Raw genomic sequence first — 22257 nt, 5'->3', positions numbered from 1 at the left:
TCATGATCCGTAGTCAAGCACCCTTGTAAAGCCACTTGGTAGAATATTTCATGGAAAACTCTTAGCAGTTGTTTAAGTTCGACTTTTATGATCAGCAGTATGAAGTGGGCGATCACAAGAGTGAGGTTAACTTGAAGTTTGGATTTTGTAAAAAATGCAAGGTACTTGCATAGCTCATGGACAGAGCATAAACCGTCTCCCTTTTCTGGTCCATTAGTCTCCATGCCTATACTTTAGATGGCAATCTGACTTCTAAGCACAGACTACTATGAACTTTAGGTGTTCCATTTCCACCCTACCCAAACAGCAGGCATTCAAGACATGATATGTGTTTGAGAAAGACATTACATAGATAGAGATAGTGTTTTATAAGCAATATTCAGCACCTTTGATTAGAAGGTGTGATGGGTATTTTGAATAAACATGTTGGATTTAGGACCTTAATGAATGTCATCCTGTAAAGCAATAGTTATGTTAAGCCTAGATATTTAGGCTTCAGATTCATTCCCTTACAAACATGATGCATGAAACAATGATAATGGGTAGCATACACTAAAAAGCAAATAAATAAAGAACATTATTTATTATCAGTTCTAATGTAATACTTTTCATTCTGACTTCTGATCCTTTCAACTCTTCCCTTGGGTGACTACATCTTTAGTTTCTCCCTATGTCTTCTTATTCATGGGTGATAAGGTTTGAACTTCTATTGAAGGAGAAGTGGGTATCCCCCAAGTGCAGCATCTTAAAGGAAACCACACACACGCAGAAGGGGCCAGAAGTGACATTGCAATGTCATCTTTATTAGACCACAGTGGAGATGTAATTATTCTGCTAAGTCTTCATGTATGATTTGAGAGCAACAAATTAAACCCCACTAATCTACCTCACCGGATGGTACTTACCAAACCTAAGAGGCTTCAATTATCAACAGCTTAATAAATGTACTAATCTTCAGTAAATGAAATCCTTTGCAAAATCACACTGAAACAATGCTTATGTTGTAATCAGCCTGCCTAGTACCAAAGCCTGCTGTGGCTGAGCCCTAGAATGCTGTGTGATCAAATTCCATGTTACTTAAATCTAATGAAATTCCTAATAGTTGTTTTTTGAGAAGGAGGGGCTGTCAAATTAACTCATATAGAGTTTTTTTAATCCAAAAGAAATTAACATTTTGGTGTAAGTCAAGCAAGAATGTAATTAAAGCTGCTAAAAATCCAGTCACCTATAATTATGAAAATAAAGCATAAAAGAATGTGTCAGTGTGTCCACAAGCCGGCACACCCATTTTAACAAGTCCTCAGGTGACACTCAAGTTGTTCAGGTTGTCATAGTGTTTGTCTGTTTCAACCACAGTCCCTAATGAGGTAGCAAATGGAGACTATACTCTCTATTTGCAAGGGAGAACCGGGGTAATAAAATTTGTCACCAATCTTATCTGGGAGCATGGGTGAGGCAGGATCGTGAGGTCACTAAGGAAGCAGCACAGGGATTCAGAGCATTTCCTCCAGGTTATTTGTATTCCCTTCTGATACCGAAGCTAAACTCACAGTGGTGGCGCCGTGAGGGCTTCATCAGTCAGGTCTGGTGTGATAACAGGGCTTTACAGAAAAGGGTAGAATGTGTGCATCTAAGGTCATGAAGGAGGCGTGCTGACATTCAGCTGAACAAAGCATTTCAGGGTTGTATCCTCAAACTTGTAGAGTGAATTAATCACATAACCCTATCCACACTATGTATAGATACCCATAGGATATGTGGATGTCCACTAAAAGCTACTAATTCAGAATTCTGTTGGTAAAGTCTTTTTAATAGAGAGTATACAGAAACTTTTATTTGGGTAAAGCAAAGGCTAGCAAAGACCATCAATTATTTATTTATTTATTTATTTATTTGTGAAACAGAGCAATTCTTGATATATCATTCTGCAGAAAGGGATTCCAGCATAGAGAAAAAATAAAAATGGCTGCCGTGTTGATTAAAGACCATCATTTCAAACCCACCTAAGAGATAAAGATCTGCTCTCCTTTGTTGCATTAACCTTTAGACTATCAAAATTAATTTTAAGGTAGTCTGCACCAGCCCATGTTAACTATAGCTTGAAAAAATGGAAAAAGGGGCGTGGTCAATGACACAGTGGGTGAAGTACCTGCCATGCAATCATTATGACCTGAGTTCAATCCCCAATATCCATAGTAAAGAGCCAGTGTGGAAGGCACATACCTGAAATTACAGTTGTGGGAAAGCAAAGACAGGAGAATTCTAGGGGGGTTCACTAGCCAGACAATTTAGTTACATCTCCAGGTTCAACAACTAAAGTACAGGGTGACTGGAGCATCTGCTATCAACCACTGGCCTCATCTGCACCTAGATGCACAGGAGCCAACAGCCCTACACACAAACTTACTCACCACACATGCGTGCAATACACCTAGACATACACACAAAAAATGAGAACAAATGAAAAACAAAATGTGATCCAAACGTTCCTCCAAATTGTGAGGAAACATAGCCAATGGGCAGTACTGCTACTTATAAAGTGGCTGGGTTGGAATAAGAACACAGATGGACATTAAGCATTCCATATTTTCGTCAAGTAGCAATTGCTAATCCAGAACATTCTGAAGATTATTTTATTCTTGAGCTCCTCAGAGCCATCTGTGTTTCTTATTATTCATTTGAAGGCATTCAATAATGATTGGATGGATACTTTATTCTTTTTATTTAAAGATTTATTTGATTTTAATTATGTTTGCATGTGGGGGTATGTCTATGTGAGTACAAGAACCCATTAATCTTCAAGTGAACTAATCAACTTATAGTGCTAGCAAAATGAACAGTGATAAATACATTATATGTGTATGTGTGTGTGTATATATATATATTACATATATAGTATATGTATAATAAACGCTATATGATATATATATAATTTATCTTTTTCCATCACTCCCAGTGTATTGCCTATATTGTAGAATTGGCAATGCAATTCTTGTTAAATGTCTACCAAATACCAACAAAAAATAAATCATTAATGTATGCACACAGCATGCACACACGTGACTCACTGTCACCACTTATCAACACAGCAGCAATACTCTAAGACTGACAGTTCCATTTTGCCTGGTATTTTAAGACCTGACAGGTCTATTTGTACAGAATATGTTAAGTAAATACAAAAACAAATTGTTTCCTTATGAGTACCTTACAGAATACTCCTTCCACAGTTGGAAGATGCATTTTCTAGATATCTGTAATGTTATTTATTATTTTTTAAGAAATGGTTATTAAGTTTTGAGCAGGCACAAGGCACTTAAAATCTGGCAAGAGAATGAAAAGGTACATAGGCAACAAGGCATGCTGGCTCTCACCTGTAGTCCCAGCCTTTGGGAGACTGAAGCAGGAAGATTAACACAGATTTGAGGCCAGGCTAGTGGATCCAGGACAGCCTGGGACTCATTAAAACATGTGCACACACAAACAGTCTCTCTCTCTCTCTCTCTCTCTCTCTCGCTCGCTCGCTCGCTCGCTCGTTCTCTCTCTCCCAAATATACACACAAAATTCAAACGTAGGTATTGTCCCTACCACAATGATAGGAATGTGTGAACAATACTGGTCATAATAGAATGCATAGGGTACGGGCGACGGAGAAAATACTTGGAAGCAAACACCTTCCATTATAGACTTAAGGAGAAAGAAAAATTTAAAATATCTCTAAAATTATGGAGGTTAAGAGGAGGTAATTAAGGTTATATCCCTTTAGTCACGGAATTAAGGAAGAACACATTATTCAGTGGAATGCAAAGAAGTTCCTGGAATGCAACACCCATCTGGTACTGCCGGTGCACACCACCCATGGGCCAGGCTAGCTCAATGAACCTTCCAGCCAACACTGACTTCACTGACATAATGGCCCCTCATAGCCATCTGAGTCTCATAAGATGCTCTATATCCATGCGCTCCACTTTCTGACTAACTGACATTAAACTCTTTATATCTAATGCCTCATGTTCATACCTGAAAAGTGAACATAAAATACAAACACTTGCTTCACAGGTTTGTGGGAAGGCTCAACTTAGTAAAGACTTGACAACAATTAGACCGCTGAATGGCCTATTTCCAGAGCAATGAAACTGTTCATTATTGCTGCTGGTATTAAATAGGTCTTTACTGTACCTGGCTTTCCCCCAAAACAAATTTAATGTGAAGCAGTCACCTGAGAATTGCATTAACTTTAGTACTATTGGGTAGGTCGGTGAGGTGTAAGCATCCCCATTTCTGACAAGTTCCCCAAAAGCGCGGATATGGCTAGAATGAGACAGTTCACTGCTCACAGATTCGTGTCTAGTGGTCCATGATCAGAAGCCAGTGGTGAATGCTCAGAGCACAGAGGTTGAGAACAAACATTTGGAAACAATCATAGCAATTTAACATTGCCCAAAAGCCACGTTCACGATCATGTTATAGTGTTCTACAGAACTACTGGTTTATGATAAATTGAGAAAGTTTTTTATTGATTCTAGGTCCAGATTTTATTCATATTTATGAATTTTTCTTTTTTCATGGATTTTTGTTATATTTTTATTATTTAAAATATTTTTTAATGCATCCCCACAATAATTTTCCAACGCTCCATTCCTGCCAGTACCGGTCTCACCTCCTCTCTCCCCCAGATCCACTCTTCCTTCATTTCTCTTCAGAAAAGAGTGGGCCTCCCAGGAATGTACACCGAACATGGCAGAACAGTTACAATAAGGCTAAGTAGACACAAACCCTCATATCAAGGCTGGACAAGGCATCCCAGTAGGAGGAAAAGAAAGACCCAACCGCAGACAAAAGAGTCAGAGACACCCCCACTCCAACTTCTATGAGCCTCACAAAAACACCAAGCTAGAAACCATAACATATCCCAGAGGACTGAGCTCACCCGTGCAGGCTTTGTAATTGCCGCTTCAGTCTCTGTGAGCCCCTGTGAACCTTGCTTAGTTGATGTCTGTGGGTTGTGTTCTGGTGGCACACGCCCTTATGGCCCACAGAATCAACTAAACAGAACTCATTGGGGCCCCAGTTTGTATAGTTGACTGTGTGTGTGTGTGTGTGTGTGTGTGTGTGTGTGTGTGTGTGTGTGTGTGTGTGTGTTATGTGTGTGAAGTACTTGAAAAAGAAAGTACAGATATGACTTAGCCCTAACTGTTTCAGAAAACGTCTTGGGTATATTCTGTTCCTAGCAATTCACATGTTGGCGTACAAGCATCTATAAGTCCAGTTCCAGGAAATCTGACACCCTTGTCTGACCTCTGTGAGTACCAGACATATGCGTGATTTACGTACATACATGCAGGCAAAACATCCTTATGCATAAAATAAAAGGAATAACTCAAACAATACAGTTTTAAAATTTAAAGTGAGCACAGCACTGACGGCCCATTTTCAAAGTCTCTAGGCACTGATTCAAGGCTTAGATCCAGGTAGCACTGACTTTAATAACACATATTAATACCATTAGAGCTTCTTGGCTGGGCCTCTGTTTATATTTTCTCTTTCAGTTTTTTAAATTTGCACATACATGAGTAAGTTTCGTTGTGGTATTTACAAACAAAATTTGTTTTTAGTAATTTTCCTCTCTCTCTCTCTCTCTCTCTCTCTCTCTCTCTCTCTCTCTCTCTCTCTCTCCTCCGACTCCTTTTTTCTCCCCTTTTTATCTTTCCTCACTCCCCATGGCCTCTTTTCTGTTTCCATGTGCTGGACTCCTCCCCCGTCTTCCCCTCCTCTCTAATTTCATAGCCCATGCCCACACCCACTTACATATCTACATACAAACATCATCAGCTGGGATCTGCATAGAATATTACAGCTGTAATTTTTTTGTGCTACCTTCTAAGATTCTTTAAGCATACATTTTAATTTATATTCATTTTATGTGCATCAAATGTAAAATATATTTAGAGAAGGCTAAATATATAGATTAGAATCTACCTCGGGTTCTGAAATCTTTCAAAGGGGCTTTATAATAACCAATAAAGAAGCACATGACCAGTAAGATGCAGACTCTGGCAGCGAGTGTTTAGGGAAGACGGCATTAGCAGTGTTTTGGAGATGGGATTGGTAACCTTCAACATCATGAAAACTGTTCCATTGGCATTCACCAAAGGTTGAGTCTATGTGAATGGCTTTATCTTCTACCTAATAACTAAGCAATTTGACGGAGAGCAATGGCTAGCAGATAGAGATAGATACATTTATGTTGCATTAACTGAATATCTAAACATTCTCCATTTCCCAAAAGATGGTAGGAACAATATTACATTGACATTGCTGGGCCTGTATGCTTGTATGTTGCTACCAATGATACAAATGGGGTTGTATTTACCCTCCAGTTCAATTATTCTTCATTGTTAGGTTTTGAAACGGCGGGGGAGGGAGGGAAATTCCTAAAAATCTTGTTTGTTTGTTTGTTTGTTTTTTGGCTTTGTTATAAATCCTGACTAGAATGGCAATATTAAGTTTTGGTTTGTCATTTGGTAAGAAAAGAGGGTAAGGGAACACCATGTTCCAGTCTTAGAAATTCTCTAAAAGGCAGAATAAAAAATGTCAAGTTATCATTTAATCATAACAATGTCTTTAATAACACTTGGATTCTCACTGAAACAGAATTACAGTTTTACGTATGCGCTGAATAGCTCAGCCAGGGACATTTTTCAGAATGGCTGGAGCCTGGTGAGAATTCTTTTGGGGATTACTTATTAATTCAAATCTTCTTATGTACTTTGTGATGGATAGGCTGAAAACCTTGCAGTTTGCAATGTTTTCATTGCTTGCTTATAAAAAGAATAATAATTCCACACATGTGTAAAGAACTTTAAAATCTTCGCCTTTCAAAACAGCCTCTCCTCCATCTTTGTCCACATTAATGAGGGACTAAAAAAAAAGCGGCAGGCTCTGTGTCCCAGAATCCTAACTCTCAATACCTGCAGCTGACCTTGGAGGTCTCCAAGAGCGTACCACTCTCCAAGATTAGGAACCTGGCTATCAACAAGTCATGGCCAGGATTCATATCTCAAGATTCCTGATCAGCCATGCCTCTACCAGACTCTGCCTTAGTACTTTAAATGGATAAAGAAAATCGGGATTTTAGAAATAAAATCCTATAGCCAACTTCCACTCTATTTTGTAAATAAAATTTTTTACTTTAAAATTTAACTCAAAGTAGTAGTAGGTAGTTAGGATTGTGATAAAATAAAATTTGTACCATACATACATGCATCCATATAGATCGACAGACAGACCGAGATTGAGATTTCCCTGGGAGTTGATCCTGATAAGACAACTCTCCCAAAAATTGGACTGCAGTGATTTATTCTTGCTCTCTACTTGTCTCAACATCTTCATCCCTCCGGGACAAAAGACTCAAGATTAAAATTGGCCTCTGCACCGGACGTGGCTTGTCACATAAATTCTATCTACATATTCACTGAACGTGAAATGCTCTAATTTTTTGACTCAGCAGAATGGCAGGAAAGGGGTGGGAGGCTATGCCTCCTAACAAAATCAGAACGACAAAAGAGTTCCTATAAAGAATGGAGCGCTTAAGGGATACCTTTGCACTCTCTACCTGCATTTAATGACAAAGCCACTGGCACAGCTTCTGCCAACGCAGAACACTCCCACATCACAGGTGTGTGCTGACATTATCACAGGGATGTGGTTTACTAGCAGTGATCCATCATTTTAAAGTTCCTGGCCCTTAAGGCAGATGTCAAGCTTCTGTCTCATGAGCTTCTTTTGGCCATAGCTTTGACTTTCAATTTCTTTTTCTCGGGGTAAAGTTTATTCTGTTGCCTTTTAAGATGTGAACCAGATTCATAGGGAGTAGTGGTGTCATGTTTTTGGGTCAACAGAGGCAGTGAGTTTCTAAGAATGCATGAGGAGCATATAAATGTTTAAGTATGGAAACGAGTACTGTGGGAAAGCTTGTGGCTAATCCTTGGTAGTTATGGGATAACTTTGAAGTAGAGGCCAATATCTTCATTTCAACTCTTTCATCGGAGCCTTTTGGACCTGATGAAATAAATGTACGTTTTAACAAGCATCAGGATTCTGATGACATTAATCCACCACACCCAAAAGTAAAGCATTATTTTGCATCTTTAAAATCAGTGGCAGAATAAAGAAAGCAGAGACCTCAGTACCAATACAAGCACAAGGCCATCAGGCTAAGTCAATCACTGATATGTAACTTTGGCATGATGCTTAATCTGTGTAAACCCCAGCTTTCATTTATATAAGAAAATAACGTGATGTTTCTTTTATAAACTTACTTCAAAAGTTATATGAATACTATGTTCAGAAACATTCTGTGTGTAATAGAAGGCTGTGAAAATATAATGTATTATGGTTAAGCAACAGTTAATTGCTTTACATTGGAGAAGTTTTCCATGTTACATGTAAATATATTGGAAGATGATTTCCAAGATGACAGTGTAGAATGACCATTCTACATGCAAATTCTGGTCATGTTTAAATGCAATTTTCACAGCATGGCCTGTTTATAAAGGATGAGTTTTATTTACAACTGAAAAGTGTGGATATTCTCAAGATTAATAGATAAAATAGGTAGATATATCTTATAAATTTAGATGCTATGAAGTCAGTTCTATTTCAAGTGATTTCAGTCTATAGCCACATTAGTCTCCAAAAGGTAATCCTAGAAATGAGGGTGTAGCAGTCCTTGAGGAACAAAGCAAAATTAGAATGGGGAAGAAGAGAATTTTTCTAGGGGAGGTCTAAGCTCTAACTGTGCCATAGTAGACACAGAAAAGGATGGGGACAGGGAACAGCGGAAGTGGGTGAGTGTACCTTCGGAGCCAGAAATAAATGATTAGAACAGTCCGTGAGTCTGCCGCTGATTGGAGTGAGAGTCAAGTATGGAAGCAGAACAAAGTCACGGTTGTTCTGGCTTACAGGGGCAGCCAAGCCTCTCACAGAACAAAGTGTTTTATGCAGACTTAGGAATACAAAGGCACTTACTTGGTGCAGAAGGAATAATCTAACCTTCCAAGGGAAATAACAACACGCCCAGCGGCTGAGCAGTGTGGAACCACTTGGTGGATCAGGGACCCCATCCATATTCTGATTGACCTGAACAGAAAGAGTGTTAAGGATTGCCAGGAAGTTAAAAGATCTGAATAAAACACTTCCAGAGTCAGATCCCAAAGCCTTTCAATACTGAGCTGTTCTCACGTGGGCTCAGATGATACATAAGGGTTTGGTAGACGACAGCATGATCAGTCGCTGGGAAAGGACACACTGTGGCGGTGTGATCCAGAAACAGGGACCTTGCTGTGTCCTCTGGCATTGTTTATAGGTCAATGGCAACTCAGATGGCAAGAACCACAACACATATATTTTCACGCACTGGAATAAAAACAAGGAGTTTAAGGTTTGAAGGGCATTTAAGCGGGGCTGCCTGTGTTTCCTCAACGGCAGTCACTTCATGAGAACATCGTGACTTTCCTCTCCACGTCGATTTTGGTTTTCGTAGCACTGGGGACTGGATCAAGCCTTGTAGGCATTCTAGACAGGTACCCTCCCTGTGAGTTCTGCCTCTAGCACTCTTCTCACTTTTTATTTGGAGACAGTCCCCTCAGGTGCCAAAGCAATCCTTCAACTAATGCTGTTGCTCAGGTAAACCTTGAACATAAAGATATACCTTCCCCAGCCTTCTGAGCAGCTGGGATTTCAGGCCTGTACCACTGGGCTTGGATAAACACTTCTGGTGGACTCTTATGTTTTTCACACTTCCAAATAAGGGAAAAAATGTAACCCCCAAATGATAATATTTTATCAGGTATAACCCTTCCTTATACATTAATGCGTTGCTATGAACCCAACATAAATGCCTACCTAGTTAACCTCCAAGTTTTAGGAGATACAAGTTCTTCTGATGTCATCCATTTCTTTTTTACTTTAATTGTTTATTTTTATTTTATGCGAATTCATGTTTCACCTACATGTATGTCTGTATGAGGTACCAGATCCCCTGGAACTGGAGTTACAGACAGTTGTGAGTTTCTATGCGGGTGCTGGGAATTGAATCTGGGGGTCCTCTAGAAGAGCAGTCGGTGCGCTTAACCACTGAGTCATCTCTCCAGCCCCAGATGCCATCTATCTAAGACATCTTTCTAAGGGAAGGTTTTATTCTTCGGGAAATGGAAGGGTTTTCTAGGTTTTTCATGGGCCTCCCAAGTGCCACGCTGGTGGTAACAGACAGACATCACTGCCCTTGGGAACTTCCTAGTAGAGGGAGGTGGTGTGACCTGGTAGAATGGCACAGTGTTCTTTTGGCTAGAATGGTCAAAGACCGCTAAGGGGTAAGATGTCTAAGGACGAACCTATCACAGGAAAAAGCAAGAGAAGCAAACGTGACTAAAGACAACTTGCCTGTTGTGCAGGAAGAAGAGTGGAGACAAGTGAGGGATGGTGCCACAAAACCTGGAGATCCACCAGCAGCTCCCCTGACAGCCCATTGCAGAACTTGATTTTGTTTGTTCAGTTTTGGTTTTCTGTTACAAAGGTTGATCAGTTGCATCACTTGCAGCCCACTACCCTCTTCATTGAAATGAAGTATGGTCAGACGATCATGTCTGTGGCTACTTCATCCTGCATAATAACCAAGTAGTTAAGTATTAAGGTGGGGACTTACTGCTCACTAATATCCTTAAGGACATACTATCTGACCTTTGGTGAAAATGTTTGCTGAGTCCTTAATCTGTATCATGCTCTTTGTCATTGCCACCAAATGAACAGATTCTTTGCAGGTTCTCATGGCAACCCAATATGCATTTTACATGTTAAAATCCTGTTTCTACCAATAAAAAGTCCAGTTTTACTTTTTAAAGAATTGTGTGACAACAAATCCTTTTCAGTATAGTCTTTTCAGACGTAATATTTCATTAACGGTAAATTTGGAGAATAAGGCATTCTGCCATGGCATGAAAGCGGAAGTGAGGACTAGCCACAGCGACCACCATGCATGTTACCTTCTACTGTTAGAACTCGAGTTCTCTAAAAACTACACCTGAAGCAGCCTGGTAATAAATCCTTCTGGGAGCTGCAGCTCGGGTAATGAAGCTCTAGGTGTGAAGAGAGCCCTATGCAAAGTAGCTCTGAGCTGCAAGTCTCTTTGGAGCTAATTACCTTGCCCGATCAAAGGGTGCTCCCTACCTCCATTCTGCTCCTCCATTCTGCTGACATCACCTGGAGCTTCCTGTTTCAACTCCCACAAAAGGCCCCGGACTCTGTAGCAATATTTTCATCTCTGGTGTAAATTTCATGGGCGGCAATCCATGCTCTTTTCTATTGAATATTTACTTCTCTTTAGAAAAGAAAAGCAAGCAAAACTAAACCAAAATAAAAATGGGACTAGAAATGCATAGAAAAGTGGTAAAAGACTTTATCGGAGAGATCTACTGACAGAAGGTGCTGAAGAAGGCGAATTGTTGACTGTTTCTGTATTGGGAAGATAACTGAAAAGCAATTGATTTAGCATCATAACCAACTGCTGCTACACTGTCATCTCAGTAGGCCTTCCAAAGTATCTGTCTGCCCACTTATCCCGCCCCGTCTCTACTCCCTCCCACTTCCTTCCTCTCACCTCTCCCGGTCCATTTCTCTCTTTGTGTCTTTCCAGAAATCTCTCGCCATATTGAAAACATCTTTCTTTTCCAGGATCTCCCTATGGAGCCCTTCTCATTCTCCATGAACTTCTTTCTAAATACTTTTCTGAGCACCTTCCCATACCATCCTGTGAGCATAAGACAGAGCATGGTAGCTGAAACGCAAACACAAAATGCGTTATTCTACCACCATAGGCTCCCAAAGGCAAGGAGCCCCTGAAAAGCAAACGGAATAAAATGAAACCTAGCATAGTTGCCAATCATCTTTCTATTTATAATTTGTCATTTTTTCTTCCTATTCCTCTGTGGTCTGCTTTTTTTCACATTGCAACACGAAAATACGTGTTTCTCCCTGACGCCTTGCTGTGATCATCAGATGGCATAAACCCTAATTTATTTAGTTTCCAGTTCTGAAGTCTTAACAATGATGGAGAGACAATCTCTAATGGTTTAATTAGAATGAACACTTACGGGTATCACAGAAGCACAGAGGAAAGGGCTATAGGGCATTAAGGCTGTGGCTAGTTCCTAAGGACAGGCAGAGAAGTAATAATAATGATAATAATAATAATAATAATAATAGTCTGCAAGAGGTTGAAGAGAGAAAGACCAGAGAACACATGTATACCATTGTGCATGTGTGGTGGTCAGGTAATGGCCTCAGGTGCCAGTCCCTACCTTTCCATCTTGTTTCAGACAAAGTCTCTTTTGTCTGCTGCTGCGCATCCCAGACTAACTTGCCAAGGAATGTTCAAGGATTGTCCTATCTCTGTTTCATGTTTTGTCATAGAAGTGCTGGGATTTCAGATGAGCACCAAGGTGTTCAGGTTTTAATGGGTTCTGGGCACTCAAACTCAGGACCCCACACTTGCACAACTCACTATTCATAGCACACTCTGAATTCATCTCCCCAGCATTCCCTCTTGGGATTCATGGTAAAGCTTGATGTGATTCACTTAAGTCTTTGTTACCGTGTTTCATCCCCTGAAAGTCACTAGGAGGATGACTGTCCCTTGTCTCTGGGGAAATTGTGGTTTAGCAAAAGACCAGCAAATATGGGAATCAGTCCTGCAAAGAGCACAAACAGTAAAGATGCCCGGTTTATGCGCTAATCCACGTGTGAAATAAGTCACTTGGTTACTATTGTCATTTTTACTATACTCAGGACACAAGCTATTCACTCAGACACAAGGTAACAGGAAAATGAAAATCAAAGTCCCACTGCCCTGGCTGATTATAGCCCTGAAGGCTTGCTGTGGAAGGGTGCCACCTCTCAGTTGATTGCCAACCTGGGAAAGAGATACAGTGCTCAGACACTCGCTTCTTCAGAGTTTGTTTGCCTTACTGAAATTTGAACTCCTCTCCCCAGTGTATTTGCTTAGCTCGTTATTATTTATCATCAAAAACATTCTCTCTTGGGTGATCTGTGAATGCACCCTATGAGGCCTCATACAGGCAAGAGTCCCCTAGTGAAGCCCATCACACAGCTGGCTCCCCACAGTTTCTCCACTTTCTGTCTGCACCCACATCCGTGGGACACTCAGCAGATCGCTCTTTAGTCCGTAAACAGGGAATGTGGGTCTCTTGTGCATTTGTGCGGGGCAGGAGAAGGCTGCGGGCAAGAAGTCTGATCAGGCAAGCTGTGTTGACATCTACCTGTGAAAGGTGAACAACTTGGCCAATCCCAACTGTATTCTGCTTAGGTTCATGTGCAGAGACCTGAGGGTTCCTTTTGAAACCCTGTGGGTTTTAACAGTTTCTCTTTAAAGAAATACTATCATTCCATGCTGTTCAGCCGAGGAACAATGGCTCTTGTGTGTTCAAACTACTGGCAGCATTAATACACTGTTTCTTTAGAGAGATTCACTTTCCAAAGCTGAACTTTCAGAACTCAGAACACCTTATCACTCTTGCAAGCCTCCCTCCCGCCTCGAAAATGGAAAATGAAAAGGTCGGGGGGGGGGGGGGTAGGAAGCAGTTAGGACTTGTGCTGGTTAAACCCGATCTCTCCAGGGATTTGTTTTTCTTCTGGCTTCAGATTAGATGTTCAAATCAAGCCGTGTTTGAGAACTCTGAGGGAATGTCCATGGGATTCTTAGCCAGGCTAATCCTGGAGCACCGGCACATTCCAAGGGGCCAATCTGCCCAAGTTCACTGCTTACTTGAAAGGTCTCTTGGGGGAAGAGCCTGGCAAGTGACTTTTTTTTTCCAGTGGGCGGTCATCCGAGCATTATTAGTGGGATGGCCAGCCCCAGTCACAGCAAAAGGAAAGCAACAGGAGCTGAGCAGGGGGACTACAGCCCTGCCACCAGCCAGAGTCGGTGCCCAGGTAAACGATTTCAGCTAACCTTTCTCGTGTTCACCTTCTCCTGGTTGGATGTGGGGACTTAGAGGAAGACCAAGAGAATACGCAGAGGGGGTGGAGAGAAAACAGAGGGGGAAATGAACGTATATTTTGGTATTTTGTTCTAATGAAGACTGGGTGGCCTCTTGACACGGAGACTGGGATGGCGAACAGTGTCTCCAGAAGTTCTTCATGCTTTCTTTTTAATCTTTGGATTGCCTGTCCGGGTTACTGAGCTGCTAAGTTTGTGTTGCAACTGTTCCCTCCTGGAGAAGGACCGAGTCTACGGCTAGTAGGGAGGGTAAGGGAGACAGGGCAGAGCTGTTAGTGGCTTCACATTGGTCGCAGAGTCTGGGTGAGAAAGAGTGGAACCTGTTTAACTGAAATGAGTTAATGTTTCTTTTGTATATGACAATATTTATAGGTTCATTTTGCCTTCTTTCATCTTAAAGTTTTATTGATTTTTTGTTTAATTTTCAAAAGTAGTTCTTGTTTTAATTCCTGAGCGTAGTTATTATACTTTGTTCTAAATGCAGATGCCTTTGTTTCTGTTTTGAAAAAAAAAAAAAAAAAGATGTCCTTTAATTATTAGCCTTTGGAAATGTTTCCCTATTACATATCACACAGGGCTGGTAGTGAAGAAAGACAAGAAAGAAACAGCCCCTGACAAAGTCAGCTTGGTACCTGACTGGTCTACCTCCAGGAAAGAATGCGCAGAAGTGAATTTCTGAGGGCTGAGAGAATCTTTTCGAGAAGGACTGGAGACTTCTGTGGAATAGTTAGAAAACCAAGCTGGTAGGGAAAACCCTCCGCTGAAGTTTTGCATTAGAAGAAAATTAAACCGTCAGCAGGAAATGCATGTCAGATTTACTTCATGCTTTCTAACAATGAGGGCAATCATCGTGCGCTCACTCGGTTGCCTGTTGGAGCAAAGTCTAAAGCTTCACGCAGAGTAGTACAAAGCCCTCGAACAAAAGAAAAAGGAATTCTTTTAGGCCACAAGTTAAATCATGATTGTACATCAAAATATGCCCTTTCCAAAAGAAAAGAAATTAAATCGAATATCTGTCCACACTAGCAACCTGAATAAAGGCACAAGGAAGCCAACCCAACAATATAGCAGAATCAATTATGCAACTTTTGGAGAATTTGGCTCTTATGCATACCCACTTCCTAGGATAAATTATTCTTGCCTCATAAGCAAAGAGTCAAAGTTCATTACGAATGACAGGAAGACCTTTTTACCTCACCTTTCTTCTCTTCCCAATTGTGCCATGGCAGAGGAACTGATTAATCTGCTAATACCAAGAAACAGAAGTGATTTCTCATCCATTCACCCGCATAGAGGTTGCTTTTCTTGGAGAATGTAATTAAGTTGCTGGACTGCACACAAGCCAAATCACTTTCCTCTGAAAGACTTACAAACAAATTGACAATCCCTATGCAATAATTTTTCTACACATCATATTACTAAAGCTTGCAGGACCTCCCAAATTGAAACTAATAACAACAGTGTCCTCGAAGACTCTGATTCATTTGGCACGACCCCATATTCTCAAATTTAAAGTCTAGTTATCATTCCATATTTTCACTGCCACAGAAATAATAACATTTCTCCCCTTTTTTAATTTCTGCCTTATATATTGGGGTCTTCCTAAAGTGACATCCCATCCATTACCCCAAAGGGAGAGAAAAAACAGGAGGCAGAGAGTTCACTCCCACCTCCAAGGGTGACTGCTAGACTGTGGAGGTGGGAGGGGAAGAAACAAGTCTGAACCAGTTCTCAGCATACCACTAGGAGTTCAGTGTGGTCCAAACACAGAACTAGTCCCAGGCATCTCAGATGGCACTGCACACATAAAGGACATTCAGAAGCAGTACAGTCTCCTCTGGAAAGCAATGTATTCAAGGGGGAAAAGGAAAGATCTTTGGACAAAGATGCTCAAGGTCAAACTGTGGCTTTGGAACTTAACTTGTCATATCTCTCTGGTTCCATTGTTTTTCATTGATAAACTCGATGTCGCATTGTAGATGGTCCCTCCCCATCGGTGCTGTTCTGTGGATCCAAGGACATAATGGACCCTTAACAAATGTTAGCTACTATGCAACCTTGCTGAGCTCCTACTATGTGCTAGGTGTGCAAGATGAACCTCTTGGTCTGTTTATCATAAAACCCTCCATAGTGGTTTAGAATCTATATGCTACACATGAGGCTCAGAGAAAGTCAGTAACTCTTTTACTTATCTTGTTACTTGTCAGTCCAGTGTTCTAAGAGCCAAACAGAGGAGTGGCCATTTCTACCAGTATTCTATAGAACCCTCATATGACCTTCCATCTGAATGTATAGTTTGTGAATCAGTCCAGAAGTCAGGCATGATGGTGCATGCCTTACTCTCAGTGCCTGGGATGTTCAGGATAGTGACTGCTCAAGTTTAACGTCAGCTAGACTTAGGAATTATCACTGGGATAACTGGGACTAGAGTGAGAACCTGTCTCAATAAACAAACAAAAGCCAAGGTCATTCTCTTTTCTTGGAGTCAAGCATGGTATTCCCCAAATAACAACAACCCAGTATGTCAAGCTTGATTATTGTACCCAGTATACAGATGGGGAAAATTGAAGCTAGAAGAATTCCTAACTGTTCTCATCTATGAGAGCCCTTCCTGCTCATGCTCCTTTCTCAGCTGTAGATTTTATGTTCCACGCATGCTACCTTTCCAACTTCCTCTCCTGGAACATGGACCAGCACTCACTGGAGCAGGCAGATGATGCCCCAAAAGATTCGTTTGAAGGCTTGCCAGGACCGGCAACAAAAAGTACATTCTTTCTTCACTCTTCCCCAAGGTGTAGGGAGAGTGGGTTTCAAATGTCCGGTGAGGAACGTCAGATAACATCAACAAAAGTATTCAGTGTTTCAGCACCATGGGCTATGAATAGTTCAATTTACAGGCTTTTTACAAAGATAAAGACGGTTATCTCTGCTGCTGAGCTTTTTTCTGTTGCAAAGGTGGAGTCAGTAGCTTTCTTCTCAAAGAAGGAAACCCTTTGAGAAGAGATTTTTTTTCTTTTTTTCATGTCCTGCTGCAAACAAAATTACAAATGCCTTCTGTGTGCGTGAAGGTAGAAAGGTGCACCAGAACCTGGAGACCTTGGCGGCAGTGTGGGCTACGGCTTTAAATGAAGACAATGTAGGGAAACCAGAAATTAAGTGGCCCCACTGTGACCATTACTGAAAGAGAATACAGTGTCTTGATGGCCCTCAACCATCCTCCGTGTGGCCATGTGTAGAATATGCATTACTGTAAGTATTAAATAACTACCACTATGGATATCACATACACAGACCTCCATTGTATGAGATCAAGGGAATAAGTGTACACCAGAAGGCACAAGACTCAGATAGCACTGTGTGCCCAGGGAATCGGGACTAATTACACATAGCAAGTAGAAGCTGGTAGCAGTTCCCACCAGTGATTGACACAGGTCAAGTGAACATCTCAGTCGCACATCGGGCCAGGATATTTTAAGAATATGATTTTAGGTGTGACAGTAAAATAATGCCATGTGAGATAACTAAGGTTTGCTCCGGTGACTTCCATCTTAAGTACTTAGGATAGGAATCTCCTAAGAAGTTTAGCGGGTTTCACGGAGACTCCTCTTCTGTTTCAAATGCTTTTGAAGGAAGAGATCCAGGGTATCCAGGCTTTCGAAATTGTGGCATGGTGTTTTCATCTACAGATGTGCGGAGCTTCGTGCATAGTTATGGTTGGATAATGTGGTCTACAGCCCATATATGAAAGACAGATTATGCTTGGGAGGAAAATATCCTTCTGATGAACAGAATATCCTTTGCACACTTAGGAACACCATCTCGATGCCAAGGTGTCTGGGTGTAAGCAGCCAAACTTTTCTGCATGTATGTAGGATAAATGAGGAAATGTGCCCACTCCCTTCCCAAGCATTACCTGGGAGGCTAGAGGCCGTGCTTACGTTTATCCTCTGTCTTCCCATTTCCTTTTCTCCCTCTCTGTTTTTCTGTATCGCAAACTTGGTTTTAAAGAACCTTAGTGATGTAGTAGGGATTTGGAGTTATGCACCCCCTCAGCCATCTTCCTTTCCTTCTGTAACGAAAATCTGATAGAAGCTTCAGCTGTGAAAACCTGATACTGAACTAGGTGTGTTTCCTCTGACTTTTGAATTTCACTTTTCTTGTAAGATTATAAATGTCATGTTCTGTTCCTTCAATTTCATTTTCTCTATGAATAGCCTTGTGTTTCTGTCCTTTAGAAACCATAATGAACATGTCTACAGTCCTATTACCAATACTTTTTCCAGTCTGGCTGTTTCCATTCTTCTCAATATTATAATGTTAAAACAAGCAGCAGGTTCTGAGAATGGCTGGTTGGATGATGTACAGCGTGGAATCTATTTATGACATACTAGTATACTGTATGTTACATTGCATGTGTTGTTATCAAGGCAAAAAGATTTAAAAATTATGCTCATCATTCTTCTTTCTCTCTCTCTCTTTCAGGCTCAGAAATCCTGGATTGAACGAGCATTTTATAAAAGAGAATGTGTTCACATCATACCCAGCACCAAAGACCCCCATAGGTAATCCTGTGGTCTTTAATGCCATAAGAATGTAAAGTAGTAATTATAGGGATAGAGCCCAATAGTAATTACTACATCTTCCAGGGAACCACTGCCAAATTAAATATATTTTGGAGCAAATATATACTGCACTGCTTAATATGCAAGTCTAAAGTTAATCTTCAACTAAGTGTCTGTACAAGAAGGAACAGATTCACTATTGTAGAAAGGCTGGTCCCTGCATATAGCAATATACTATAGTTCTGTTACAAGTACTTATTTTTTCACCTTAACATTTTGTCAACCTGTTTCATTGGTGCTAACATGCCATGGTATAGGGGGAAAAAGTATTGAATGAAACACTCCTAGAAGATTCATTAGGGTTTAATCCTTCAGATTGCTCTGCACTTTTTTGGCACTGTAATTCTGTAATTACCTTCCTGGAAATCAGCAGTACGTACAGCAGGATGCTACAATAGTAGTACATCGTCATCTGGAAATGCCTTTGGAAGGGGCAATTTTAAAAAGTGTCTTAAAACACAGATCTTGCAGCCGTGGACTAGATACCTAACTTTGGATACATTGCTTAAGCTTCAAGACGGCAATAGTTTGCCATCAGTGTGTCCTTAATTGTTACTGTGTAACAGAATGCTATGTAACTATCATTACTAATAATTGTAATAGTGGTCATCATAACTTTCGAAGGACATTTTGATGACAGAGGGAAAAAAATTTTAAGTTTCCAGATTTTCTCATTTCTTCTCCAAAAAAAAAAACCTACAGATTTTTATTCTCAGAACTGAGTATTGGACAGTAAATCTCAATTGGAGAGATGAGTTAGGCTGTGACCCACACACAGCTGAGAGTCCTCATTTAAATGTACGTGTTAAAAGTCGTCCTCCACCCCAAGCTCTTTAGCATCTTTTATGTGAGGTTTGACAGATGGGAGCAGTTAAAAGTGGAAACACCTAGAGAACTTCCGCTGACAATTGCCCATAAAATGCCAAGTACTTAAAGGTGTGGGTGTTGAGGACAGTAAGTACGGATAAGCTGGGTGGAGGGGAAGAGCAGTCGATGGGGTATTATGGGAAGCCTTTCTCCGTCATTTTCCTGATAAGACTGCATTCTGGGATTTTACCTACCACTTACCTGGAGAGTCAGCATGGTCTGTGGGTTTCTCTAACAGGCTGCTTGCATGTGTGTTCTAGTAATGACTGATGCAAGGGGTTCACTTTAACCTCTCATATTATAGGTGTTGCTGTGGGCGCCTAATAGGCCAGCATGTCGGGCTCACTCCCAGTATCTCTGTGCTTCAGAACGAGAAAAATGAGAGTCGCCTCTCCCGAAATGACGTCCAGTCTGAGAAGTGGTCCATCAGCAAACACACTCAGCTCAGCCCAACAGATGCTTTTGGGACCATTGAGTTCCAAGGAGGTGGCCATTCCAACAAAGCCATGGTAATAAAAGGGGAAAAAAAAACAGTCACATTCTCCCAGACACAATTTCCCATCCTGTAAGGGAGTTTCAGGCTAGCCTGGCCTCTGTCGCTTCCCAGTAGGGGAAGTAAAACCTTCGCCAGGACTTTTTAAATCATTAGTATGAGATCAGATGATGAGGTAATTTTTACTTTGGTTAACATGTACTATTGTATATGATCTTGCAGTTCAATGTTGTTTCTGTATGTGTATACATACGTGTTGCCCAAAACCATCACCTCTTTAGTGTCCTCCCCACACAAGCACCTTTATTGTCTTCTGTCAATCACTCTTACAATCAGATCCGCTGCTCTCTGCCCTTCTCATATGAAAGCGAAGGTGGTACTTGTCCTTCTGAATCTGGTTTGTTTTCTGCAGCTGGTCACACTCTGAAATATTATTTTCTATGTCTCATCTACTTAGCCTTTTCCTAAATCATTTATCCCAGCTTTGGAGGAAAAAAAAATGTTTCCTTTAGGTTTCTGTTTTGTTTTTATAGGCAGCATTTCCCAGCTGTTTCCTTCCCGGTCTTAACAGAAATCTTGTAATCCATATCAGGTACCTTTTCTCCGAGTAGCTGGGTTAGTAATATTCTCAGTGGGAAAGGGCAATATCTTGAGCGAGGAATTGGGAAATGTATAGAAATTTTGGGGGTCTAAACTACAGTTCCTGTGGACTACACTTAATGTGGCTCACAGACTTTTCAAAGAATAAAAAGCATAGCGTTATGGTCTGAAAATTTCGGCAGATGAAAGAGTTAGGCAATGGGTGTAAGATGCTGCACAATGCTGGACGTGTCAATAGGTGTGAACTAATTTAGCTGTGCTATTTTTATTTTTATTTATTTATGTATTTATTGGGTTTTTTTTGAGACATGTTTTCTCTGTGTTAAAGCCCTAGCTGTCCTGGAAATAGCTCTATAGACCAAGCTGGCCTTGAACTCACAGAGATTTGCCTACCTCCATCTCCCAAGTGCTGAGATTAAAGGTGTGCTCCATCACTGCTCAGCCCTAGCTGGCGTTTTTAATAGTCTTGTTTTCCTGAGTCCCTGAAAGAACTTGGGAAAACATTTGACTCATTCTTTAAAGAATGCGCCTTTGATCTATGCCTCTATTAGTTCATATACTTGAATTTATATTTTCCGGCAATGCTTACGTATAACTCTGAAAGGTCAGACCTTGTAGCTTACTGGCTGACTTTTGAGTAGGAATCCATTGGCTGTTTATTCGTAGTCGGATGTTGTCACTTGCTGGTTGTGTGACGGCTCCATTTAAGTCTAGTGCCTTGTTTCCTTGTGTGTAAAGTTGGGTAGTAACTTCTACTTCCCAGGACCATCTCAGGGTTTTACAGTAGATAAAGGACTTTGGAGGGTGCCTGGTGCAAAAGCTATAGAAGGTTTTACTCCGAGGGAAACTTTGTAATCAATCAAAATAGATGTGTGTTCCTGAAGTCACAGAACTAGGCACATTCTCACTGACTGGAAATTCTTAGTTAAGTCATTTAATTTACAGGCGCCTCAAGGGGTCTTTCTCGAAAGGTGGTAAAGTTGCCTTCTCTGAGGTTCATGAACATAAAGACACCCGATACAAAGCTAATGCTCAATATACATAAGAAAATGATAAAAGAAATGGGTCAGGGACACAGCTTTCTGTACTTCCTAGAATCCCAACGACCCATTAGAATATTTCCACAGGGGCATCAGCTTTCTTGTGCCCACAGTTGAATCTGTGTTCTGTGAAGAATGGCTTTAGTGACAGGCACCATCAGGAAAGCAGGCTAGAGGTCTGTGAGCTGATGTTCACATTCTCTCTGGCCCTGGCAGTCACTCATCCCAGCAAATCAGAATGAGTTCCATTACCTGGGTCCCTGTCTGTAGTTAACCTGCTGTGGCTGTGGTGTTAGAATGAACACAGCAAGCGCCGTTTTGTTGTATAAATTTTCTCTACAAAAAAAATTTTTTCATCTCCTAAAAATTTCTGGTGAATCTGAGAGACCCCCTAGAAGCCTGGGTAGCAAAACTCAAAATGGCTCTATTAGCATATGCCCTTCAAAATGTTCCACAAAGTACTTCAGCAGTTTCTTTTTAACCTATCAGGAATAATAGTCATGATCATAAATGAGCAACTAACTATTCTGCAATCCCCTCAGAGTTCATTTCCCCAACACACA

The 22257-nt window shown here is 40.9% G+C and overlaps 1 protein-coding gene across 27 annotated transcripts in view; it reads left to right on the top strand.

The window, feature by feature from the left end:
• The window catches only part of Trpm3 (transient receptor potential cation channel subfamily M member 3), a 522878-nt gene that overhangs the window by 227242 nt on the left and 273379 nt on the right, over positions 1 to 22257 (top strand). For 12 of the 27 annotated variants that reach the window (XM_085693719.2, XM_085693715.2, XM_085693717.2 and 9 more), the window contains exons 2-3: positions 18555 to 18634; positions 19866 to 20070. In XM_085693719.2, coding sequence (XP_085549845.2) covers positions 18555 to 18634; positions 19866 to 20070 — 285 coding nt within the window. Of the gene's footprint in view, positions 1 to 13685; positions 14006 to 18554; positions 18635 to 19865; positions 20071 to 22257 lie in introns of those variants that run through there. The other 15 variants (XM_048438707.3, XM_085693716.2, XM_085693711.2 and 12 more) reach the window with 2 other exon arrangements.

This window comes from Myodes glareolus, chromosome 7 (genome assembly GCF_982192425.1).
Source record: "Myodes glareolus chromosome 7, mMyoGla1.1, whole genome shotgun sequence".
Lineage (NCBI taxonomy): Eukaryota > Metazoa > Chordata > Mammalia > Rodentia > Cricetidae > Myodes > Myodes glareolus.
This window is presented reverse-complemented; position numbering and strand designations above follow the sequence as displayed.